The sequence below is a fragment of the Ciconia boyciana genome, chromosome 1, assembly GCF_034638445.1.
Source record: "Ciconia boyciana chromosome 1, ASM3463844v1, whole genome shotgun sequence".
In the NCBI taxonomy this organism is placed as follows: Eukaryota; Metazoa; Chordata; class Aves; order Ciconiiformes; family Ciconiidae; genus Ciconia; species Ciconia boyciana.
The window spans coordinates 154,912,716-154,939,359 of record NC_132934.1 but is presented as its reverse complement, the minus strand read 5'-3'; the positions used below and the strand labels follow the sequence as shown (position 1 = coordinate 154,939,359).

The window sequence follows — 26,644 nt, the reverse complement described above, 5'->3', positions numbered from 1 at the left end:
AGGTGATGTTCCTTCTCTAGGCTGTGGAGAAGACTTCTTGTCCGCGGGAGTTCTTGGGAAAGGGCTGCTCTTCAGACCGTCTGCTTTCACAGGAGAAACTGGCTGAGTCTGGCCAAGCTCGCATTGCTGCATGAGGAGTTTTGAGTTCTGAAATGCCCGGATAGCACTTCCATGACGGGAGTTTCTTAAGTTACTGAGTTTCGTGTTCTCGTGCCACGCTCTCAGTGTTATGCAAGGTCCAGAGGTGAGGAATTGCCACCAAACAGATCAAGTTTCTAGCTGGAAAGGAAGTTCTGAAATTACTGCAGAAGACCTGCTGGTACCTGATTTCTGGTACTGTCTTGCAGAGCATCAAATAGTCCAGATAAGCTTCACATAAGTACTCTCAGTTTTGCGTGCTTATCTTTAGCTCCAGATCTTTTGAAGTTTGCCACTCACGTATTTCAGGTCTATGTCCTTTAAACAGATCTCCTCCTAAATGGGATAATTAAAATTTCTTTGTGTCTTCTCAGAGAACTCATGTGTTCATTTATGATCCCCAGCGGGAAGGCTAAATTAGGCATTCGTTGAAGTATTACCAAATGACAATATTTATACTAGATTTAGCCATAAGTCCCTATTTCCAGGGGCAGTGTGTCCTAGAATAGTGCAAAAAGGATGTTTTTCTTTCCTTTCTATCTTTGAGGCATGAATAACAGACAGCCGCATCTTTTCTTTAGGATTTCAGAGGACAATCACTATTGACAAGAAGTTTGTAGGCTGAAATAATGTAAAGGTATTTATTTAAATGTCTTTTTCAAAAGTATAAAGAGCAGATAGCAGATCAAAGATCTCCCTTTCACCAAAAAGTTTTATTTTTCTGTCAGTGGAGGTTTTCTAGCTCACCATTAGCTACAACATTCTTGTCCCCACCACCACCAACCACCCCACCCTTCTTCTGGTACGTAGACAGCAGTTCCCTTCAATGCTCTGAAACAGAGAGGTGTCTCTTTTCTCGGATTTCCTTCCTTTGAACTCTGCCTTCACATTTCAGTGATGTAAAACAGCCAAGATAAGAAATAGCTGTCTCTTCCCAGGAGGAGACAGGACGGATGTGCAATTCGGAAGAACAATTCCGTTTTTCCTACTGCCTTCCTGGGATGGGGCGGGGAGTGAGAAGTCAGTTAACCTCCCTTTTGCCAGCTGTGCCAGCTACTCTTAGCAAAATAGACACAGCAAAGCATGTCAGCACTGTACTGCTCTCCCCCCGAAAGCATCCAATTGTTAAAAAAAGATAAGATAGGAAACAGGGGTGGGTAGTAATTAGTATTTTGGGTCAAAATACAAGACCCGAGAATTGTTTGTGTAATGCATCCTATTGCTCTTTCAGCATCTGGCATAAACAGTTGTCTTCAGTCACGTAAGTCATGTTTCATCTAGGTCCCCTGTTGCTAGAAAAAGATGACAGGAGAGAGTTAGACTATTACCAGTGTCGGGTAATAGTCACATTTGTTGTGGTTTTGTACAAAGACTAGCATACTGGGGTTTGGGTCTATAGGAGCTTAATGAGTAAATTTGTGTGGAGGATGAGGGTTTCTGCTATTGCAAGATTTTAGGAGTAGCTTTTTACGTGATTTTTATATTATTGCTGTGGCTTAATGAGGAAAACACAAGAACTAATGTTTTCTTAGTTACCTAAAGATACTAAAAAACAGCAGCAGCAGAAAAAACTTTCACATTTGCCATGAGCCCTAGCTCACAGAGTAGCAGGAATTCACAGCCAAGAACATCACACTTTATGAAGTTCTCCAGTATGCATCAAGAGGCTCAGTTTCCATGATTAAGGGATATGGTTGGATTTAGTGGAACAACTGAGTTCAGAGCTACTGGCTATTTGCACTGGGAGGTAGTTTTTGGGGATGAGTAAGAAGAAGCAGGGCATCGGGAAGTCACAGGAGTTTCTGGGAAATGTGTTACTGTAGATACCCTTTCTCAGTAAGCAGGAGAAGGGAAATTCATAAGGGGGCTTTATTCTAACCGTACCAAGGTCTTCAAGGATTGTCTTTGTCATGGCCATATTCTAAGTATCTTGCCCAGCTGCATCAGTGGTGACCTAGACTCCAAAATCTGGTTCATGTATAATATAGAAGCACAGGAACACCAGCAGGAAGAAGCACTCTCCTAAGCTACTGAAGTCAGTGTTCTGCATAACAGTGGACAGCAGGAATCACTAACGCCACAAATAAGGGTTGTTAGTGTGACTGTAATCTACTTTAGGGAGTTCTCCAAATGATCTGGTGACCTAGGTGTTGTACAGAGAGAAGGAAAAAGCATGTGTATGCATAGGGAAGGTAATGGGCATCAGTCAAAAAAGTCTGGGGAAATTGGAATATTATCAGAAATAAGAACTGCAGAATAAATATTCTGAATGGACTGTGTGAACGGTTGGTGCCATGAAAACTGGGAGCTGTAGAGAAGTGGTCCAACTGTGCTAAAAGATTGTACTTCAGCAGAAAAATTGAAATTGAAACAAAGGTACTGGCTGATCTGGGATCTCCTGCTACCGAGAATCAGTTGCCCGAGTGGAACCCAGTTCATCAGAAAAAACAGAAAAGTAAGGAAAAAGAGCCAGAAGAAAAACTATTACACTTCACAGCTGGAAAATGAATTACACTTGCATGTAAGTACACACTAAGGAAATAAAGAGGATGAGGTTTGGAGTAAATGCCTCCAAGACTTGTTTTAGCATCTTTCCAATTCAGTTAAACAGGTTCCAGGATCTGACGACTAGGGAAACCCTCTTCTTACCTTTCAGGATACAAAAGGGAAGAGATTACAAACTAAGCAATATAAACAGAGCGGGAATTTTCTGGGGACCGTTGCTAATCTCATTAGACGGAGAAATGAGACTGTAGTTATGCAGCTTGCAGGCATTGAACAATCAGTGCTTAGCCCCTCAAATGTGTGCTTAGTGAGATCCATCTGTGAACAACAGCTGTTGCTGAGAAAGTGTGATAGGACTCAAAACCCCATTATTGATCCAGCATGTGTCAGTACGGTTACCTTTTCATAAAAATGACCTGCCTTTCAAAAATCAACTGGAATGATTTATTAGAGGCTGGAAAAAAAGAACACAGAAGGAAAGATCTAGTGAAGAGGAAGCAATGAAGCTATTTTACCATGCTTTCCGCAGTTCAACCATTAAGTCTCTTTTTCAAAAGTAAATGGTGAGAGAGGATTCTGCTAGGAGGGGAAACGTAGCAGAGTTCTTCCAGCAACTTAATTTGAGATCTATCCTGCTCACAAAATACGATGTAGATACTGACTTTTCCATGATCAGGGATAAGAAAGACAAGACAAATATGTGATTTTTCTGTTACCTTCTGATGCCCAAAAATGAAGCTGTGGCTTTATGTGGGAGAGCAAAGGGCCTCTGGAGAAGAGTCTTGACAGTGGTTGAGCCATACCTATGATAATGATTCACTAGGGTCCTGATTCCTCAGTCTACATGTGGAGAGCTGTTTTCCTCTACCAAGCTTTGGAGTTTAGCAGTCTTGCATCTTATGTCAGGCAAAAGCCACTGGGTTTTTATGTTTTGGATCTTAGAGAGGCCTGACCACTGCCCTAATAATGTGGTACCTGCCCAAGACATCGACAGTCTCATTACTGGTCTCTAATCTGAAGATCTGTTCCAACCAGAGGCATGAGATATGATCTGTGAAGTTTCAGGGAGGCGAGCAAGGAGATAAAGCTTGGAATTTTTTTTTGAGTGATATTGTGACCCTTTAACATGAACATTGCAGTCCCAGGTTATTTCCACACTATTGCTGATAATGTGTTTCTAAGATCCGTTCTTGGGCTTTGGGCATTCTGTCTCAAAATCAACATTTTGAGCTGACGTCACCTATGAGGAGTTTCATAGAAAGCTGCTTATGGCAAAGCTGAATACATACATCCAGTCTGCTGGTTGTCTCTGCTGGATTTCTAATTCAGAGTTATTCTTCCTGAGTTAGGTGGGGTGTACAGTTTATACAGGAAACATGTTCTGAATAAAGCATCGGTTACCAATTGCTAGGACCTTTGAGCTTGATGAGCACCGCAGGGTCTGTTCTACCTCTTCTAAGAATCAAGCCTATCTCATTTCTGATACAGTGAACTATAGGTGTATTCCTTACTTTATTGTCTGTTTTCTACTCTTTACTGCCAAGGCATGAACATTTCCGGATTTTTATAGATCCATTTGCAAAAAGACAAGCATATAATGAAAAAGAATGTGAAAGAGAAGCCAGATGACATCACTTAAGTCAGTTTAAAGAAGCTTGATATTTGGTTGTTTATAATCTCAGTATGTTAGTTGTTTGTACTGTGATAAGAGCATTTTTAGTGTGGAGACTGAGACACAAGACTTATTGCAGCAATGCAGACAGTGTTTGTCTGTTGGTTAGGGAAATGAACTGGGAGGCAGGAAGGTCTTGGGTCCTAGACCAAGCTGAACCAGTGACTCATCCCTGCGACTCTGGGAAAGTGCATTTAACTCAGTTCTGCAACGTTGCAGAAATCAGCCCAGCTGCTGAACTGAACCAAAGCAGGTTGTAAGTCACAACTCAGTGGTACGTATGGGAAAGATGAGCCCTTTTTTCTTACTCTGGGTAAATGTAAATTCTACATTATCTTCTCCTGAGCCAAAGTTTCACGGTGTGGCTGTGGTAATATTCTTGTATAGTCGATTGGGTATTTTGAAGGAAATTGAACCTCCCCCCCAAAACCTTAGTCAAACAAGGTTTGACTAAGACAAGACAAAGACAAGACTTGACAAGACTAAGACAAGACTAAGACAAGACAAGACAAAACCTTCCCACCCCTCCCATGAAATTTATGTAGAAGTGGGTATGAAGGATGAAAAAATACCCAAAGGAAAAAATGGCTGTTACTTATTTTTTAGTATCCAGGAGAACTTAATTTGGCCATTCCAGGTTTCAGATTTTGACATCTACAGATACAAATACACAAAATAATCATTCTGTTTAGCTATAGATTTTGTCTCCTGAGGAGGTAACTAAATAAAACAGCTTTTTGGTAGAAGTGGGAATCGAAATATATCATGTAAGTTTTATGAGCAGGAATTATAATGCTTCTCCTGTTTGAATTTTTCAGGTGTTTCTTATGCATGTTGGGACACCTTATTTGCAAAATATATATTAAAAAAAAGGAGCTTTTGCAGGTCCCTTCTTTTCTCTTATGAGAAAATATATCAAGACATTTTGGTAATCAAAAGTGTATGGGTGAGAAAGGAGATTATCACTAATAGTTGACTGTGAGTTTTTATATCCACAAGGAAGAGATTGATCTTTTTTCTGAACACCTTCTTCTGTATTTTAGATTACCTGCCTTGACCCCTTTGCAAATAGCAAAACTTTCACAGAGGTCTGCATATAGTCCTGATATGTCAGATCCTCTAATATACCTTCTTTATCCAGTATACCCCCTGTAACAATCTGCTTTACCCAAGGCTTTTACCAGTGGCAACACTGATCAACTCAGAGCAGAGAGGAGAAGGCTCACGGAGGAGGTTAAGTTTTGAATTCTAAACTGAAAAGTGAAATGGGTCAGTAAGAAAGCTAGTTCTCATGGGCTTTTTCTTGACTGAAATAGAAAGGAAATGGTGGGTGTTGCATCTGACCAAGCAGTTAGCAGTAAACACTTCCATCATCAAATGCAGTTCTGTTTCCAGTTTGCAAATCTCATATCCATTCTTCTTACTTTTAAGGAAATACCAGTCCAGTCCCAAGAAGCAGTTCTGAAAAATTGCATAGCAAATTTCCACATTTAATATTTCCCGTACAGTAATTTGTCCAACAGCCAACTCTGAAAACTGAGCCAGGGCTGTAAGCATTATACTGGACTAGACTTACCCATCAGCATGTATGCTAAAAGCAGTGTCGGTCCATCTGTGCCATCACCAATAAACATGTGCAAATCCATTCCTTTCAAATCATGCTCTCAGTGATAGGTCCATACTTCCAGTTCTTGGTATATATTTCTAATTACAATTTAGTAAATAATTCTGCAGGAAGAACTTAAACTCAGCTCTCTCTCTTTCTCTGCTATAGTTGATTCTGCAGGCACAACAGGATTAAAAGAGGCCATTAAAAACTGTCACCAACCTCACCCCTCCCAAGGGGGGAAAAAAACCCTCCCAGGATCTCTGAATGCATAAGAACCAGGTCAGCAGGTTACGGCTGTAAAACAGCTATTCTTCAGAGGAAAACTAATTCAATTTATAAATGCAGTTCATACACAATCAAGCATTTGAAAGTAATTATAGAAAACATGAGACTGGAATAAAATCTCGGTGGTTATACTTACATTTTGGGAAACCCTGGTACCGTTGCACTGCACTGAACAAATATAGACAATACAGCCATGCAAACAGCTGTATGGCTGGTTTCTATCAGTCCCTTCCCCACGAGCAGGGCTAATGCAATTGCATTGCTGCTGGTTCAAAAGCAAAAACCTTTCCTACATTGGCAGGTTGGTTTGTTCTTAGTGTAATAGGTGCAGATGAGTTTTCAGAAATACTGGATGCATATCTGAAGTATAATTTAGCAACTTTTAAGGTTTAGCAATCACTAAGAATAATATGTTCTTAAGTAAGCTTCCTGAGTCTGCCAATTTACGTAGGTGAGTAAACTAGACAGGTCAAATAACTGGCGTGGTTTATAAATAGACTAAAAAAAAATCTCCATATATAGAATAGTATCCAGACTTTCTATTGTTTGAAGCAAATGATATCATTATTTGGATGTCTTTCCAGAACTGAAAATGACTAGACTTCAGAAACTAAAAGTAGTTAAATATAGAAATTGCTACTTTAATGAGTGGATGCTGCGTTTCATTATTATGCTACTAGTATGTGAACAAATGCCTTTCTGTTCTTAGGGATGGGAAGGGGGATTTTATTCCAGTAATATAAGATACTGGACAAAAGCCAAATTCAGATTAAGGGCTGACAGTGTCTTTACCCTCATTCCTTTACGGAAAATATTTTTGATCCACTGTGCAGTGTAGCTGCACATATGAGGTGATAACACTGTCCACTAACTTGTGCCTTGCCTAAGCCTTTACACTTGTGCAGATCAAATACAAAATGCACAGTGGTTTGCATAAAATAAAATAATAGAATAAAAATTGAAAGATAAACAAACTGTGCCTTTCAGTGTAGCTTGTCTTCACAGACTCCCTAACAAGTGATTACATCTTCTTTGCCAAGTCAGAGTGCTTTCTTCATCACTGATAACTAGAAAACACTTCTTCTGACTCCTGCAATACTACTTTTTAAAACCACCAAAGTAGCTTTTTTGGAGATACACTTAATTTCTAGGGATGGGGTATTGTGAATAAGGGCTCATGTTAAGATGTCCCAGCACTCTAAAGACCACCATCTTTTTAGATGAAGAATGCCATGTTGCATGCTAGATGAGAGTCTTTTGTCTCATAAGAAAAGTTAATAGACTAAAATAATATGCATCTAAGAGCATGCATTTAACAAGATGGAATCAAGTTTAACAAGATATCAAAACAAATTTGAACTTACCAATCCAGATTTTCCTTTAGCTACTTCTGAATCTTCTACCTTTCTTTCAGATTTAGCTAAAAGTTCCCATTTGAGCGAAGAGTCAGTTGATATGAAGTCACCTAAATTTAGGCATCTACATATTCACAAGGTGTCTAAGTTCTCGTTATATTCGGGGAAGCCAATGGGCTTGCCTTAACTAATAGTAATAATTAATGTATGTACCTTTGCTTACCTTTATTAATACATTTCCAGCTTCAAACTCTTACTAGACTCATATCTGTGGGGTTTTTTTCTGAAAGCAAACCTGATTCTTAAGTTGGTAAAACTGAAAACGGAGTGCTCATAAGCAACAGTTTTATTGTCCTTCTGTAATCGCTGTGGGCCATAGGTGTCAGTTGATGACCATGTAACGTTTGCCTCTTTGTAAGATGTAAGAAGTATTTTCAACTATGGCTGCACACTCTTCAAAGAGCTTAGTTTGCCTGCAGCATCACCTCTCTCTTGCTAGTGTATGTTCAAGCCTTAGTTGATGATTAAGACAAAAATTGTCATTCCTTGAGGCAACTAAGTCACCTGTCTCAAATAGAGAAGTGCCAGAGGACGTTGTTCTTCCTCCTCTGGATGCAATTTTGTTCTAGGAAAAGCCCTCTGCATCTTAACCCTCCTTCATTAGCTCCTGAGAGATGGAGCACATTCATGCAGAGACCCATGGCTGCTTTTTAGGATTCCCTTTCCCATGGCATTACACATTCTTCAAAAATAAGCAGGAGTGATAAATTTTTCTATAGTGGTGACTATTTTTTATTGTTTGACATTTTAAAGTGTTTTAACTGGATTTTCCCATCTTACATTCTAGTCCCTTTCTTAGGATAGCATATAATCATCTCTGAGAGGGAAAAAAAGGCAAAATGTAGCCAAATCCAACTTCATTACCTGTAAAATATGAGACCCCCGTTCACTGACTTCTTGACAGAAAACTGTGGCACGGCATACACTGCTTGCTCAGAAGTGTACTGTTTGCAAACAACTTCATGTTGGGCAAGTGGGCAAGACCCCTGGACAGTTATTCAAATATCTGTACTGTATATTTAGACAGCCTTTAAGATTTACTCTCTGACTGAGCCTCTTAAAGACCTTACTTTTTTTTTTAATGCCTACTATATCACAGCAGCTCCTTCTGGATTCCATCTGGTTTGCTGAGTAAATATGTGTTTGGATGAGCGCCACAAAATTAGAAATGCTTTTATGAAAATGTGAAGAGTAGGTTCACACTGTATCATGTCTGGCTTCTGCAGTTGTTACAAGGCAGTGTCTCGAGACTGCGACGAGAACTTTTTAATTTGAAGAGGGGATGGTAAATAGTACCTCAAATAAAGGGAACATGTGGAGCTGTGAAGTTTCACTTTGAAATGAAACTATGCAGCCTTCAAATCAAGGTCACATGCCAGGAAGTTCATATAATCAAGAATCATAGAATCATAGAATTGTTTAGGTTGGAAAAGACCTTTAAAATCATCAAGTCCAACCGTTAAGAGCCACAAGCCAGCCCATAAGAGGAAAGTCTTTTATAGCTTAACTTCTGAGAGGTACAGAATTCATGTTTCCCATTGCTGGCTTCAACGTGCTTGCTGAGACACACTTGAGAAGACAAGTTTCTGTCTGTTGGGGTCTTCTCAGCATCCGAGACTTTGTATTCTCTTGCTCTTCCTTCCCTCACCCCAAACATTGAGCACAGGCATCCCAGTCCCTGGGAGCAGTGCCGCTTTTGGATACTCCTCCTCTGTTGACGTTCCCATGCCCGTCAGGACTCAGAACTGAAGCAAGCTGCTTGCTTGGTTGGCAACCTGCCTCGCAGTTTTCTCTATCCACTCCATCGTAAGAGGGAGGTGGCATTTGAAACTCCACACCAATCGATAATTCATAATTGATTGCCACAAGCATTGCTGTTCTCATCACATTGGGAAGACTGCATTAGGCAGTTGTTAAGAGACCAGCTTTTTCTTAGTATGGCTGGTGGTAAGTCTCTTCATGTTCCTCCTGTTCCTCCTCCAGCTTTTTTCTCACTGAAGGATGTGTAAATACATGGCTCCCCCTACTCTTGGTGGGAAGTATAAACTTGGTGGGAAGTTGATATGATATTGAGGTCACGCACTAAATTATTCCAGTTGCCATGCATCCAGTCTAGAAAAGGTTCTGGCTCGCATTCAAATATGAAAGAAAGAATTATTTCTTAGCAAAATAATTCTCAGAACAGTTGGAGAGAGGATCCACACCCACATCTTTTCCTTCCTCTCTGAATGTGCCAATTTATCTCTCCCTTTCCCTCGCCAGCTAAGGTCTTCACAGTGGTCTTACTGTCCAGTGCACTAGTAGCTACTGGATTGCAAGCCGGTGGTTTCAGACGGCTGGTTCCCTCTTGGGCATTGGAGCTCTGAGGACAGAGCATTTTCCACACCAAGCCTGACGCTGGGCAGTCCAGGCCTCCCCCGCTGACAGCGTTCTCCATACTTGTTTTGAATGGTTGTTTATACATGTTTCTAGAGAAATGAGTTTGGCATCCAGGCAACAAATGTTTTCGACTCTTTAAGGAGTAAAGTGCTGGTTTTGAGCAAATACAACTGTGCGGTTATGTTTGAAACCAATGAAGTTCCTCTCTGTCTGGTTCATCAACAGCAGGAGTACCTCATCATACTCCTACTTTATTTTTTCCTCCTTTCTTTTGAAGGAAGCAGAAAATTACTGTTTCTAAGTCAGGGCCTTATAAACCGAATTTGAAATTAACATGAGTTTCAACGGCTGCAGGTCAAACGTGGAAACAGAGGTCCATCCTGGAGGTGTGGGCCGGTCTGGTCTCCCTGGCAGTGACCCAGAGGGCTTCCAGGCTGAAGTCTCATGTGAAGCATCCGAATGTGCTCCTGGTTGCCACACTGCAGAAGCATGCAATATGTCAGCACCCCCAGTCATAGTTCAGCTTTTCAGCAAGCTCCCAGACCTTCTAAAACCTCTCTTAGTGAAACTTAGCTGGCTCGGAGGGGCCACTGCGATTGATGGGGAGAACAGAATGGGGCTAGTCAGGACAGAAGTTAATGCACAACTGCAACCTATAAAACTTTATCAAAGAAAATGTCAGTGTGCAGAGTCTTTCGATTCCAGGTTGCAATATTTTTATTATCATTTCCCTAATTTTTTTGAGCTGCGTGTAAGGAAATGGCTTATATTTCCTGGTCTTTCCGTACTCATAGAACTGTACTTTGAGGTCTGTCCTCTGGTTGCCTTTGTTCTTTGTCACAATACCAACCCTTGAAGTGAAGCTACTTGAATGGGCACGCAGAGATAACGATTACACAAACGTGGCCAAGATTAGTACTAAAATAAATCATTAAAGTGCAGAAAAGTTTAAAGAGAACTGCATATATGTTTCTGTTTCTTTTAAAAGTTGGGCTGAAAGAAACTGCATTTAAGTCAGAAGCAGAACTCTATGAATTCTCAGAAAAGAAGTTGTCTTTTGTTGGCTGAAGATGTACTAACATAAGTAATATTGTTTTGGGACAAAAATATTATGAGAAAGCAAGAGGGCAAAAAAAGATTTTGTGTTGGGACACCCACATTTTATGCTTGCTATTTCACATACACAAAAATGAGAAGGTTTTTATACTAGGCAAATAGACAAGCTTTACAAACATAGATGGCACTTCCTTACATGTTTTCTCTTGCTTGCATTTAAGTAGTGTTCACGTTCCTTGAACCATCAATCTTATATTCACTCCAGCACAGTGACCCAACAATATTAAAAGGAGAGTTGGAAAAGTCCTCCTTCTCCCTTTCCGTTTATTGCTTTCCTCATTCCCTTTCTCCATCCATGCCAGCCTAGTTCACAGCCTGCTGGTTAAAGCTTTCCCAGGGGCAGGTGCGTGTTTGATTTTCTCCATCAGAGAACTGCAGTTAGGTCTCCCATTTCCTAAGAGACTGTGCTGACTGCTGTGCTATTGTGTGCAACGAATGGGGCAGAGTAAAGCTGCTCCGCTCAGTCCTCCTCTACCCCATCATCTTCTCCAGCTCTGTTTTAAAAATAAAGGAGCTGTAACCACATTTTCCAGTAGGTCAGGCTCCGTGAGCTAGACATACTCATATGGGCCCCTGTGGAGATATCTAAGCTGGTAAATAAATGAGGGCAGAGAGTGAATTGCAGATATTCATCTGTTCTGGACTGCTCTGTGCCGGTCTCTGCAAGGTAAGTCTGCTCTAGAGATGCCTAGCTCTGAACACTGTGGATCTAGGCGGATCTGTGCCTCTTGTCCACAGAGCTGAGGGTCTCTCTCCAGCCCCTCATGTGTGGTAGTTTCTGCCTGGTTTTCAGATCCCAGAGCAAGTCGGCTGGAACCCACATGGCTGGTGCAGCACATACTTGTATGTGTGACCAGAAGCAAAACTGCCCTCCTGCCAGGAGGAGGAAGAGATGGACAGGAGGTTTTGGTGCCTCCAGGATGAACGGAAAGCTTCGTAGAGGGGTCTTACTCTGGAAATCCAACTCTTTCCCTTTAGACTGGAGATGTCAGATGTAACTTACGATGTTTGCTGGTTAAAGGACACTCCTCTAAGAACCTAATAATACTTTAGTTGGCTAAATAACACACCACTGTTAGTAGTAGTATTAATTCACAACTACATCACTGCAAGAAACACTGAATTACAATTCTATTGCTTATTGTTAATATTCATACAAAAGTACTGTAAAGAGATCTTATAAATCACACAAAAGGGCTACTGAGTTACAATTCTGTTGCCTTTCTTCCTGCAATTGGTATTCAGATGTAAGCCTGTCCTTCCTTACAAGTTTATCCCTTCTTAGTCCACCCTGCCACAGCAAAGTCTTTTGGGGACATGCCTGGTGGAGAGACCTGTGGGCTCTCCCAAGGGGGGTCCCAGTGGGCTTGTGCCCACAGCTCAGCATCACCGCTGCCTGCAGATGTCCCTGCTCTTGCTCTTAGCATATCCTCACTGTCTTTGTTCTTCACCTAATGGGATACCCTATTCCTCTTTTTTTCTTTTCCACCTTTTTACCACCCTTGCACCTCCTTTTCTCTGCCTATACTCCTCCCAAAAAAACAACCTACTCCTAGTTACTTTTTCCTTATCGGTCCCAATTTTGTTATACTCAGAAGTTGGTGTTTCTGACACTATTACCTAGGCAATTTTACCCTTACAGTTGCCTAAATGAGACAGCCTTGCCTCCAAAGGCTGCCTTCTGACCCTGTGGTTCATGTTGGCTACATTTCATTTAGATTACATATTTTTGGACAGAATTATCATACTTTAGCCTTGACTCCCCAACCTAATTCTAATTAAGCAATACCTCACCTTATGCACAGAGAGCTTGCATACCAGTGCAATGGTATAACCCATTTTGTGTTTGCACCATATATCTGCTTTTAAATAGTTTTCCTCACACTTGGTGTTCCCATCAGAGGCCACAGCTAGCTTTGAGGATCAGATTTGGACACTAAGCGTAGGATTCATCTCACCTGAAACTGGACAGCTGCGCTGTAGACACATCTCAACTAGTTACCCTAGGCTACCTTTCTAATCCCCTCATCCTTCTAGGATGAGATTTGTCTCAGATGTCTGAAATAGATCTGATGAGATTCTCTTGATGGTCTAAGAGCAGGCCAGATGTTGTGCCTGTATCACAGAAATTTTAGATTAGATTATATAAACGCCATTTCTAGACTCTGCCTAGACTCTGGATTTTTAGAGTGGAATTTGGGATCATCCAAAACATGAGCAAGACCTGGAACTGAAGGTTTTCCCAGCAAACAACTGCAGAATTGGCAGCCATTGCCAATCTTCCAGCTTGGTTGCCCAAATCCTAGAATACCATTCTGCTGCAAACACACTTTTCACCATTTAACTGCATATTGAGCAAATCAGGAGATTCATCTCCCGTTCCTTAGACTTCCACAGAGGGTAGATGTCTGCATGTAAACTAGTCACCTCCACTCACCTTTACGGTTAAGAGTAGGTGCTTTCTGGGAGAGACGCAGTTGGTCAGCTTAGATGCCAGTATCAGGATGGGGTGAATTGTGTCCTAGGACTGACTGTTCTCCCCACTGACCAAAAAGGTGTTCCAGGCACCTGCCTCAGATCAGAACAACTACACTGGGTTGTCACCATTGATGTTATGTTCCCAGAAATCTGCTTTCCTCAGGAAATAAATACCTGTGGTACTTTAAAACTGCATTGTCTATCACTAAATTTTAAACTGGGCTTTTTGCATTCCAGTTATTGACTGATACATGTCCATTTGATTTCCCTTAATCTCAGCTGTGTGCCCATGTGTATAATTGTTTTTGACAAAGTTTTACAAGGATCCTTAGCAGATTTATTTTTCAATGTTAAAGAACTTTTAAACCATAATGTTTTATAATGTAACTTCCCAGTAATGTCAGATTAAACGACAGTGCAATGATCTGCCTTCAGGAAATTATAAACATTCATAGATAATAAAGTAGAAAATGTTACATGTGACTAAAAGCTCCCAGAGTCATCCCACTAGCAGTCAAAAAGTGAAGAAGTGGAAATTAGGCAATAAGGAGAGCACAAGTATATTCCGGAAGAGATACATTAATGCTGGTCTCAAATGCTTTCCCATTATGTTCCCTACCTTTGGAGAACTCTTCCTGATTTTTCTCTTAATTATCTGAAGAATTTATGTGCATAAAAGGACATAAAATGAGAAAACTAAAAAAAAAAGGCTTCCTAAAATTGTGGAAGAAAACAATTGTGTCCCCACGTTAGCTGCTGGTATTGTTACAGCATGCAAATTAAAATGTTGGATGGTGGATAGTACACAAACAATAGACCTTGAACTTCTTCCAGTCGAAATAAGTATTAGTAGCCTCCTTTTTTTTTTTTTTTACAAGTGCACAAATATCTTGCCATAGTTCTGATTCATACTCTATTTTCTCCTTAGCAACAGTTTACCAAATTTAGAGTCACACTGCTAATTAAGAAAGAAATAAACTTATTGTTCTCCTTGTTGTTTTCTTAGTAGGCATAATTGAAAACTCACATGATAAAATTACTGTATCTGTCAGTCTGTCACTGTTAGACTGGAATATACTGTTATTTACAGCTCCAACCAAAACAGCTCTCTAAAATTTCAGAGTTGATTCTTATTGTCGGCTGCACTACTTAGTACACTGCTCCTTAATGAAGGCCTACATCCTACAGAGGAATATGTTCACACAGGCCGTACATCTGCATGGCGTCCATAAAAATGAATAGAACTATTCTTAATTTCCAAAAAGGGGTTGAGGGGGAAACTCCATGAAATGAAGAATACTGAGCCAGAGGTGCACATTTCATCTGCAAATAGCTTAATAAGAAAAAAACACAGAGACAGTGAGTTTGTGACCATCCAAACATTTAACTAAAAGATGGACAAACCTGAGCAAGCTGCTGGAGTTTATAAAACTATCTTGGCTTATTATTTCCTCTAAACAATAGCCTAAACATAAAGTAGAGTTCATAACATGACGTAGAGCACTGTTACATCCATGAAATAATTTCTTGAACCAAACACCTAACCTTTAAATAGCTTAGGGCATGGTTTCAGTTCTGTGGACCTGTTTTATCAGTATGAAAAGCCTACTTGTTTCATTAAATGTGAGAATTAAATAGGAAGCTGAAACAAAAGTATTTTAATATATAAAAATAGTTACAATACAGACATGAACCTTCTCATGACAAGCATAAGAACTTGTTTTGGGAACTTTGTATTACTGCTTGCCGTAAGATTGAGAGCATGTTGTACAAATATGACCGAAGGAGGACTTAGGCAATGCCTGGTACCTGCTCCATACCTTTTATTCATTTGGCTCCCCGGGAGGAATCCAAAGCCTGGAGCTGTGTTTTCAGGTTCTCAGTAGTGTAACGGTAGGAGTGGATACCTGAGAAATGTGACCCAACAACCCCAGGTGTTGAGTAGGGGATTGCTTAGAGCTACATGAAAATTGCTAAGCACAGCAGGGTTGGTCCCTCTCTGTGTTTTAGCATCTTGAGTCAGGGCTTGAGGCAGGAACGGTAGCATCACTGCCTTTTTAAGCAACAGCATAGCAGTTCAGAGCACCCATCTTGTTTTGGAGGCTTGTTTATACCCATGTCATCCCCCTTCCAAGAGATGACGTGCTCAAGCTATGAAGGAGGCAGGAAGGGTGAAGGGACTGTTTGGCCCTGCCACAGTGCAACGAAGGATTCAGGGTTCTTCCAGCCGCAAGGGGAGCAAGCGACATGGAGCCTGACTCTGCACCCTACAGCTGGGGTACCTCGAGGTTTTATCTAAGGAGCGGTGCATGTGAAAATTAGCAGCCGCCCTGAATGAGGGGCTGTGGTTCCAAGACGTCCTTCCTGTAGCCACTAGACTTCCGTCCTTCTCTCTTTTTCTTCTGGCTCTATTAATTATTTGCTGTGAGGCAAACCAGGTTCAGAAATAGCAATGAGAAATCCTTTCCTCCTTTCCCAGATTGCTTACTAGGCTGCTGGGGCACTTTCAGGGGTTCAAAACCCTGGGCTTAGGTGGGCCGCAGGCTGGTCTTCACAGTATTCCTAATTATTAAGTTACAGTTAAAGTCACACCACAGCGTGCACAGCATCGCTGCTGTTCAGGTTTCTGAACAAGAGTGACTGTGGCTGCTGCATTTCGTGCAGGCAGTGTATGCTAGGTGTAATCGGAGCTGGCCTGCCTGTTGAAGTCCATCCAAGGATTTGCATGGAGTGATGCATATTTTGTGATCCATATATTTGCGGCCCAGGCCAAGGTGGCTCCGGACAGGCAGGAGAGATGTAACTGCAGCCATCTACTTAATCTAGGTCTGACTTCTAGGTCACAGTGGTTGGTTGATAGCAAGTTTACGTGCCTCCAGAATAGGCAGCCATTGAAGAGGAGAGGGCAGGAATTTGGCTTATGATTTTGAACATAATACCTACGTCTTCCTTTATGTCCATCCATAAATATTTTAAAATATAGCAGCGATTTAGAGCACGCATAGAAGGATGTGCTGCATTGTGACCTAGGACTTAGTCCATGTCCCTGAAGAATCCAAGCAGCTGCGCTTCTGTGATACAGTATCTGTTGCATGTGTCAAAAAGATGTTTGAGATACTGCTCAGCATGGAGCTGTGATGTTTTGAAAATGTGGAGGGAAATTAATAGAGTAACATTATATTTCTCGATGTTCATCTCCAAGAACTGGAAAGCCACTCACGGCTGCTTCTAAGCACAGATTAAAGAGGTTTCAACTGGAAGTCATAGATCTGATCCTGGTCTTTGCTTGGGCAAGTTCCCAGCAAGTCTGCTAATCAAAGCTTATTGTGCTGTGCCAGGTATTGTAGCTGGCACCTTTTAACAATTCGTTTTATGTGTGTTCTGGTTTGCAGGGTGGTAAGACTTACACGGGACCATGTGGAGGAAGAGACTGCAGTGGAGGATGTCAGTGTTTCCCTGAAAAAGGAAGCCGTGTAAGTAACATTTTTTTCCTGTAAAACGTTCTTGCTGTTTGCTATAGGTGGACTTGCATCAGACTGCTAAGAGTATTCAAACAATTATTCTGTTTCAGGAAAAAGTTATTGTTGTTTCGTCTTACTTCCTCACGAGCTTCTAGATTTGAAGAAATACTTTGTTATGCAATATAGCAGGTTCTTCTCTCAAAGATTAGGGCCAAGGGACCCGACGGCCATGATGAGCTGATCAGATCAGAATTTAACGGACACTATGTGCTAGAGCATCACTGGATTGTGTGACAGTGCTGAATGAATATGGACAAAACCACTCAGTAATGTTCATGAAGTCTTTCTAACGAAATGGTATCTGATGAAAAGATACCCCATGTGTGTGATTTCCATTAAAGCAGAAGGGATCCAGGCCTGCAAAACCTGAAATCCCTGCTGGAAGGGAACCGTTTGGGACTTCAGGCATTAGGTTGTTGCTGACAGTGTGTTCTTTGTTTTGGGGAGCAGTGCGGAATGAGGCAGAGGAAGGGAGATGGGGGGGAGGGGATTAGCCACCTGCCACAAAGAACTCTGAGAAATAGGGCAGTTCCTATCCTGTATGGCTCAGAGCCCTGGCTGGCAGGCTCCTTCTGTACAGCTTGGTCTTCTGCAGCTGAGACGGTGACTCAGCCTTTTCCATCCACCCATCTCTAAGAATAGGTCAGGCAAGAGATGCAGCAGGTCATATGCTCTTTCTGCTATCACAAACCTCATAAGATTTTTTAGTTCTCTGCCTTCCCTCCACACAGCAGGCTGTCAGTTCCCAGTCCCATCGCATTCCTCAAGCTTGACTCCACGTCTGAGCAAAGGAAGAGGTGGTAGGAAAGTCACAGTGTAGGTGGGAGGCAAGGAACACTCTTGTTTACAGCAGAAGTCCCGATGTCTCCGTGGCAGTCAGATGATCCTGGCGTTACCATGCCATGAGGACTGTAATGGTTATGCTACCATCCCCTGACCATGACCTGCTCATGATCTGCTTCCCATTACAATAATCTAATAGCAAACTGATGAAGCTGAGGACAAACAAGCCCTCCCCCAAGACACAGCTTCTGGTGGGGCTCCTTCCAGCTGTTACTGCCTTACCCTCATCATCCAGCACATTAAGTTTGGCGAGTGCCTCCTGCCACTTCCCTCCAAGGGCACTGAAAGGCAAAAACTGATGCCATATGAAACAGCTTCAAGTATGATATTACTATGTCTTTTTTCAGTGTCATTTTTTTTTGGTTCTGAAAGCAAAGCATGGATGTACTTGTTTTCCACTACAGTTCGTGAAAATAGGGATCTGTCAAAAAACTACCAACTTTTGTGACTGAAATATTTTTCATGTTCCTTATTGACTGAATAACCCTTAATTTCAAGTTGGCAAGATTGTAAGAGAAAAGAGGTAGCTAAACAAAATTAATTGCATAGGTTAGAAAAGCTGAAAATGTTAAATCACCAAAGTAGAGAATCAGTCAGGTGCCACTGATGAGAAGCTGCCTGTGAGTTGCTTAGTATCTAGATTGGGAGATAAGGGCAGATTTTATGTACTCACTTGCCACTCTCACTCTTTGATTTATCTCAGGGAAGTAAGTAACCCCAGTAACCAATCACACTGGCCTCCCTTTAAATAGACACTAAAAAAGAGAAAAGGAGGATGTTACAAAACATAAATTATATTTTGCTACTGTGGTTAATTGTGCAAGATGTGGAGGAATATTAGGGAAAGTGATTTAAAGAATTTTATAACACTTCAAAAATTGTATTTTAACACTCTGAAATTATATACCTCATTCTGAGTCAGCATACACTGCGTGTATTTTGTGTCTGCTGGTCTCTTCAGATGTCACAACCTCTGTTAAACATCTGGTTTAAGGAACAAGATTGGCCTTTAGAGACTAGTCAAATTTGGCATAGCTTCTGGTCTCATGCTAATCCTCAGTGGGAATATTTATTCTCACAAAACCTCTGTATAATCTGGCACGACACACATTTTCTGTTTGAGGTGACTCATTACATGCACAATAGACATATTGCATGTTTGCACTTGTAAGAGTGCCTGAAGCAGTCTGTCAGAGCCTGCTTCTGCAATGGTTCTCCATCTCGGGTACAACAGAGCTGTCACTTGCAGGGCATCTGGAACTCGGGTGGGAACAGCGCTGTGAGGGTCTGCAGCCAGCTGTCTGCCCTACCATCCCCTGAAGTCACCTTCTCTTCATGACAGGTCTCTCAAAACCAGGCAAACAAAAGCACTTTCTTTGGATTGCTCCCACTGAATGCATAGCAGAAGCTGTTGAATGAAGTGAATTTACTGGAGGGGTAAATACAGTTGCAAACTGTGAAAGTAGAAAAGGTCTGAAAAAATGTCTACTTTTTATTTATATGTCCTACTTCATTTTCTGCCATTGCTTCAGTTACAGTCTTAAGGTACAGCATTTAAATAAAGATGCTTCTCTTTATTTGTTATCTTAATCCAATGGCTTTTGTTTTTAAAAAAGTGGTTTTTACAAAATAAGCCTGCTGATATCTTCTGGGGGCTCTGTGCTAGAGGCAGAGAGGCACTGTCTGTCTTGATGTATGAGGATTCAGACAGGCTTCGGTGATTTGTGCCAGGTCTCCAGATGCAGGACAGCTGGAAGCCCTGTGATTCTGTCTACACTGCTTTTGGTTCAGGACTGATAAGGTGAGGCACAAAGGCACAGGAAAGTTGAATCGTGTTTCATACAGGCAGTTTGTAGGGACAAAAGGCCACCTAGCACAAATTAATGCATGCATCTAGCAGGCCTGTCGGAAAGAGGTATGTGTTTTTATTTTTCCCTCACTCTTTTTTGGTTGGGCTCGGCCCTGCAACTTTCCCTGGGCTCAGACACAGCTCAACAAAATCCAGTGGGGACAGGAAAATGAAAGAGCAGAAGCTTCATCTGCCCACTGTGGCGGTGTGGGAGCTGCTGCCGCAAGGCAAAGGCAGCGGCTAACCTGCAGCCTCCCGCCTCTCATCAGAGCTGCTCACGGGAATGCGAGGACAGCTGTGAAAGGCACTTTCTGCCTCATTCGCAGGAGGAAAACAGGTCTAATTCAGAAATTCAGAGAATCACAGGACACTGTTGGTAACCGCCTTTGCAATTCACAGCAAATGCTGAGCAGTTACTTGGAGAAGTTTCTCTAAAGGAAAGTATTTCTTGGACCACACACGATCACCTTGAAGTTCCCACCTCCTGTCTCGCTTTTGAGTTCACACCTTCGGAGGAAAAAGAGTAAAGGGAACTTCTTCCATAAGCCGGGTTTTTTCTAGTGTGTAATGACACTCTCGTCTTTGTTCTTCTTCACTGCAGCCTAGTTATTTTACTTTAAACCTAGGTGCGTATTTACTGTTAGCTGGATACGAATATGCAGTCTATCTAACCGCACCTCATGACTAATCAGGTGGTTGGAGCTGGGGCTGCAGGAGCCAAGCTTGGGGACCAGCCTCACCCTCCTCTTCCCTTCTCACAGCTGGCAAAAAGCTCATCCGAGTTCCAGCGAGAATTGAAGGTCCTGCAGGAGTGTCCAAATCCACACAAAAAGAAACCACAATATAAGCCTCAGTGGAGGGCACAGGGTGGAAAGGGAGAGGAAAGACAACAGACTCATCTTCTCCCTAAGATGAGACAGATTCATATTCTCATTTTCTCCTAAGACAACTTCTCCTAAGTTGTTCTCCTAAGGCAACGGACTCATCCTCTCCCTAAGCTGCATGTGGAGAAAATACTGGAAGGAGTACCCAGGTGCCTGGAGAAGAGGTAAAGGAGAAAAGGGAAGCACTGATACGGTATTGAAATTCTGGTTTGAATGAAATGGAAACCCTGGACTAAAGGAAAGAAACAAACGAAAAACTTCTGGTTTCTTTCTTTTTCCCCTAGATTTTTATTGCAAGTCCTAAAATTTTGAGATTTATAGTTCTTTGCAAACCATATATTGGGCAGAGCACAATATATGCACCTTTGAAATTTGTTAAACATTAATGCACTTATGTAGGAAACGATAACTCCTTTCAGTACAATGGCCAACTGTTTGACCTATTGAAGTTCATAATCAACCTCACTTCATAATCAACCTAGAAGGCTTTGTAGAAAGTGGAAGTGAGTAGAAATCTTTTTGATCTTTCTATAGAGTGAGAAAATGTACTCTATTGAAATCTCGCTTTGTACTTTCTGTCTGAGTCAAGCATCTAACAGTGCTCAAGCCATTGTTTTTGCAAGAGGCTGGAATAATGGAAACTGTGGAATAAAATGACAGCTTCATGTCCCCCCATAAAGGCCACTTTTTGGGAGTGCTTAAACATTTGGTTTTAACCAAGGCTGACAGGAGAGTTCACTGCAACTCCTTTACAGATACCTGTTAAATTGCTTTCACTAATGCAATGCCCAAGGGTAAGCTGTTACCAGTTCACCTATAATCATTCCTGTCTGCTTTTGGGTGCTATACAATTGTGAAATCTAGTGTCTGATCTTTACTTACAAGCATTTTCCATACAAGTTTAAATCTTAACACATGGACTAGATCTAGCAGATTTTTTTCTCCATAATTAAAAAAAAATTCAACAAAATGCAACACTTAAATATTCTAAAGTCAATTCCATTCTTATATCTTAGGGAAATGTTTAACTCCAATACAATCATTGTATTAACTGTTAGTGTAATTCTTGAGCATCACAATTAACTGGCTTCTAAGCTGGTATAATGGCAGTAGCTCCTTTGTAGCTCTTGGTGAGTGTAAGTTGATACATCTGATGAAATCTGATATTTTACTCTATTTTTACAAAATAAGAACATAAGAAGTGTCTTCTCAAATTAGACCAGTAATTCATCTGGCCCACTACTCTGTCCCCAACAGTGGCAGTAGGAGATGCTATTTACAGGGAGCACAGAGGTCTGACAACTTTCTGCAGTCCGTTTCCCTTGTACCCAAGATCACCCTATTTATGTGTTCCTTCAGTATCTGTGTTTCTCCCTGAATTTGTCTAATCCTTTTCTGAAGCTGCTGTAACTGTGTGTCTTCACAACCTCCAGTGGCACCAAGGAGTTCACTACTCAGATAATACAAAATTACTGTCTGATCTGTTCTAAGTCCATCTCCCTCTGGTTTCATCAAGTACACCCTATTTCTAGTAGTGTAAGATTTGGGAAGGAACAGTTCTGCGTTTATCTTATTCACTGCTTCCCTAATTTTGTAAACCTCAGTCGTCTTCCCTCCCACCTTTCTCCTGTCCAAAAGGAGCCTTTTTAGGTTCTCTTTTGAAGGCAACACTCCAACCCTTAATCCCATTATTCTTCTCTCTCTTCTGTGAGAGACCACAACTGTACACAGCACACAGGTTTATGGGTGCACCAAGGTCTTACTTAGCAGCAAATTGACACCCTCTGTTTTCTTCCCAATACCATTCTTGATGCCCCCCAACACTGAAACCTATCTGCCCACCCAGTTTGGTGGGCTCCTTCTGGATCTCCCAGCATGAGAGATCACCAGATCTCCCCATCCCCATCACCAGCATGGCATTTAACAACCTGAGAGAGGTTAGTATCATCTATAGACTTGGACGTTTCATGGTTCAGTCCCTTCTCTAGATCACTGTTGAAGTCTTCACTAAAACCAGTTCCAGCACCCATGCCTGAGAGGACCCACTGCTGTTGTGTCTCCATTTTGAAATGTGACCATCAAGCACTATTCTTTTCTTCCTATCCTTTAACAGCCTTCAGTTCATAAAAGCCTTCAGTTCACCTCTCTTCCAACCCCAAGGGAATTTATTTTAAAAAGCTTTGGTGAAGTATTTTGTCAAAACCATTCTGAAAATCCAAATATATGTGGTCACTAGGGCCTGCTTTACCATGCTTATCCTTGTGCTCAGTTATTGTATTCTTTAAGGTAGACTACTGCCTGGCCAAGCAGGAAAGTCAGACAAACTGGCTCACAGTTCACAGTTTGTCCTCTTGAGCCTCTTTTCCACATGGGAGCTTGGTTGGCACCAGCCCACTGGTGCAGTGGCAGTTTGTAATGTGATGCTTATACACCTTGGCCAGCAGTTCCAAATTTCATACTTGAGTTCCTTCAGAAGTCCCAGGTGAACGTCACCCATTCCTGGTCACTTAGTAACATCTGCCTTATCTATTTTATCTACTACTTCCTTTATATTTACCTGAAATTAATCAGGGTCAAAGAATAGCTTGGATTTGGAACCTTCTCAAACACTTTCAGCAGTAAAGACCTATGCAAAGAAGTCACTAAGTTTCTCTGCTATGGCCTTATTGTCCCTAAGTGCCCCTTATAAGCCTTTGGCATCATGTGGTACCGCTATTTCCTTTGATGGCTTCTTGCTTTTCTTTAAACAACTTCTTACTATCATCTTGATGATCTTCTGCAAAATATTCACCTTCTTTTATAGCCATCCTAGTTGCCATTTATGCTTGATCTGGTTTTTATGGGCTTTCCTGTTCGTTTCAGCAATTTTTTAAATGCTAACCTTTTTCCCTACAATAGCCTCCTTAGGCTTTTTTATGAGCTATGCAGGGTTTTTATTGAACTGTTTTACTTTCTTTTTTATATGTGACACATAGTTTACCAGGGCTTTTAATACAGTGTTTTTGAAAAGCCTCCAGGTTGCTTTAGGCTTCTTGCCTTTTTGACTGCTTTTTTAGGTTTTTACTATTTTTGTGATTTTTATTTATTTCCCCTTCTTGAAATTGGATATCTGTGTGATGTATTTGTTTGGCTTACTCCATCCCACTACAGCATTAAGTTCAGTTATATTGTGAAGCTCTTACAGAGCAGTTCTCCCACTAGTACCTCTTGAAGCACTCGAGACTAAACCCAGAGCAGCATCCTTTCTTCCAGGTCCCAGGGCTCACTGTGCTAAGAAGCAGTCAGTTGCTGTGTCCAAAAATTTTATCTCCTTATCTCATCTGAATGAGGCATTGTGCCTGACGGTACATTGGTAGTTGGAATTTGCCAGTTTTGCTACCTGACATAGTTTTGCAGCTTCTCTAATTTCACTGAGTATTTCATGATCAATGTCTTTAACAGGGGAGTCCTAAATACAAACCAAGTCCTACCTTTCTGCTATTTCCACCCGCAAGGATTCCCTAATCTCCCCTCTGCCCTCAGTACTTTTTTTCTGTTACGCTTTGTTTTAGCCTTCACATGCTGTGCCACTGCCCTGGCTGTATCTCATTTCCTATCACTCCTGTAAAGTAGACAGCCTAGCAACTCTGTACACCGCTGATTATCTTCCTTTCACCAGCATGGGATGCCTGTTATATCAGGGCTGTCATTTGTTGCCAAGGAATCTAATTCCATAATACTATTTTTTAGACCTCTAGCATTGTTGTAGAAGCACTTACAAATTTTCCCATTCTCTGTTGCAAGGACCAGTCAAGTGGCATTGTAAATGGTGTTATTTACCTTCCCTATTTATTGCATATATGCTATTCATTTCCTCCCTTGCCTTTTCAGGAATGTATTAAACATTAGCCATGTCTCTCTCACAAGTTCATTCAGTCTGAACCAGGTGTTCCGCCATGGCTGTCAGTCTTCCCCCTGTTTCTAGTTTAACTATTTCTCTGTGAACTTTTTAATTTTCAGTAATAGCGGCCTTGTTCCATTTTGACTGAAGTCCAGCCCATTCCTCCTGTGCAGGTTTCTCTTGTTCCAAGGAGTTTACAAGGACTTCAGTCTCCCACACAGCATCCTTGAGTTAACCCCCTGGGACATCCCTACTCTACTTTCCCTCATCAGTGGTATAACATAGATTGTGACCACTGGTTCCTCCCTTCTCCCAGACTAAATACCTATCTGGACATCTTGTGGGCTCTGCTACCTTTGGACTCAGCAGGCCTTTCAGTCCTCTCAGCTGTTTCAAATCCAGCTATCTCTGTGCCAAATAATCAAACCTCCCACTACCGTCACCTGCTTTGTCCTCTCCTGGAAGATTCACTCTGCTCCAGGAGCATCCTCATGCCAAGCAGACATTATAATCAGCTGGGGGTTAGAGTTTATCAGAGGTTTGATCCCTCGTTCCAAGCTGAGGATCCACCTTCCCTCAGACTGACATCCTCTAAATACTTGTTTAGTCAACATCAGGGGGTTTTTTTGCTGGTGGCCATGTGAGGGCGGCCACAGCAGAGGTGGGACTGCTCCACCACATCCTAGCAGGCCTTGCCTGTGGACCTGTTTCTCCTGCCTCTACCAGCTCAGCCACTCTTGCCTCTAGAGAACAAATCCAGGACTTCTGCTAGGACCAGGGGCTGCGCATACAAAACCTGCCTCCTGGGTCAGCAATAACACACCTTGCACTCTGCAACAAACAGAGTGGTCTCTGCTCTGTTGCTCAGCTTCTGCCTGCATCCTGAGCTTACAATATGTTAGCTCTTGAAAGTTTATATTAGTATAACCTCTCCTTTGATAGGTGAGTGGGGTTACTTTTCCCTTTCCCTGCTCTACCCATGTTAAGCTAAGTAGCAATAAGGAAGATCTGGCCTCACTGAGATGTACCTAGGAGTCATGGGAAGAAGGCAAGCTGACCTAAGCCTCTGTATACAGGCTGATGCAAGCTCCTCTGCTGTGCAAGCTCCTCCATTGTGAGGGTCGAGGAACCACCTTGCCAGTTCATACACCCTTCAGACATCTCCAGGAAGCCTCTCAGCAAACAACCAAACATGAACCCACCACCAGAAGAAACCCCACTGATCACGCAAGCCAAAAATTCACAAAGCTTGCGTGCCTTGCAGTGGCCTGCCCTTGCTTGTCGCTCTTTGTTCTCACCTTCCCCAGATGGTAATGGTTTGAAAAATGTCCTATTTGCTTTCCAGTGTTTGCCATATACAAAGCTTTGGGAGTGAACTTGATCATGTATCTTCAAAAGTGTTGTCACATTCTGCTCTAGAATGGATATGAAGTACCAAAAAAAGATGCTTCAAAATTTCATATTGCTTCATAGGCCAAGGTTAAATCTCTGGAAACTTCCAGGAAGAGGAGCTGCCCTCAGAGGGGAAGTGTTTGAGGGAGGTATTTATAATGGCAGCAGATTTAAATGCAAAATACCGATAGTGCTAATAAGCATTCTTATGCATGGACAGGAAGGCACCCTTCATTATTTCAGTACTGTAATCAATTCTGGTATGGTACATTGAGATTTAATTTTCATTTTTTCTCGGGCTAGTCAAGGTAATAGTGGAGAGCAGCTTACTGATGACTGCAAAAGAAGGGAAAAGAAGAGTGTTACCATAAAAAAGTGTTTAACAGTGTGAAGCTAAATTCTGCTTTCAGATACAAGAGTACAGTTCCCTTTTACATACACGTTTGAGGGTAGTTTCAAATGCATGCTTTTGTTTATGTTTATGCTTTCAAAACACTGCCATACAAGGTCTTGCCAGCATACATAAATCCCTAAAGTCTTGACATTGTTCCACAAGCATCTAAATCCTGGGCTTAAGGCTAAATTGCATGAACTGTTAGCAGTAAATAGTCCCATAATCTCTAGAGTTAGCTACCAAAGGCAGGCAGGGTACAGGTTTGCTTGATAGAACTTGAACTT

General features: G+C 41.7%; 1 protein-coding gene and 1 long non-coding RNA gene across 3 annotated transcripts in view; one reads left to right on the top strand and one right to left on the bottom strand.

Annotated features, from left to right (window-relative positions):
* The window catches only part of COL4A2 (collagen type IV alpha 2 chain), a 146,102-nt gene that overhangs the window by 25,907 nt on the left and 93,551 nt on the right, over positions 1-26,644 (top strand). For both annotated transcript variants that reach the window (XM_072849881.1, XM_072849882.1), the window contains exon 4: positions 16,990-17,070. In XM_072849881.1, coding sequence (XP_072705982.1) covers positions 16,990-17,070 — 81 coding nt within the window. The remainder of the gene's footprint in view (positions 1-16,989; positions 17,071-26,644) is intronic.
* LOC140646256 (uncharacterized) lies at positions 5,428-6,564 on the bottom strand. The gene is made up of 3 exons (XR_012040384.1): positions 6,346-6,564; positions 5,892-6,095; positions 5,428-5,776 (listed from the first exon to the last, which is right to left on the bottom strand). It is a non-coding gene; the product is annotated as an uncharacterized lncRNA (long non-coding RNA).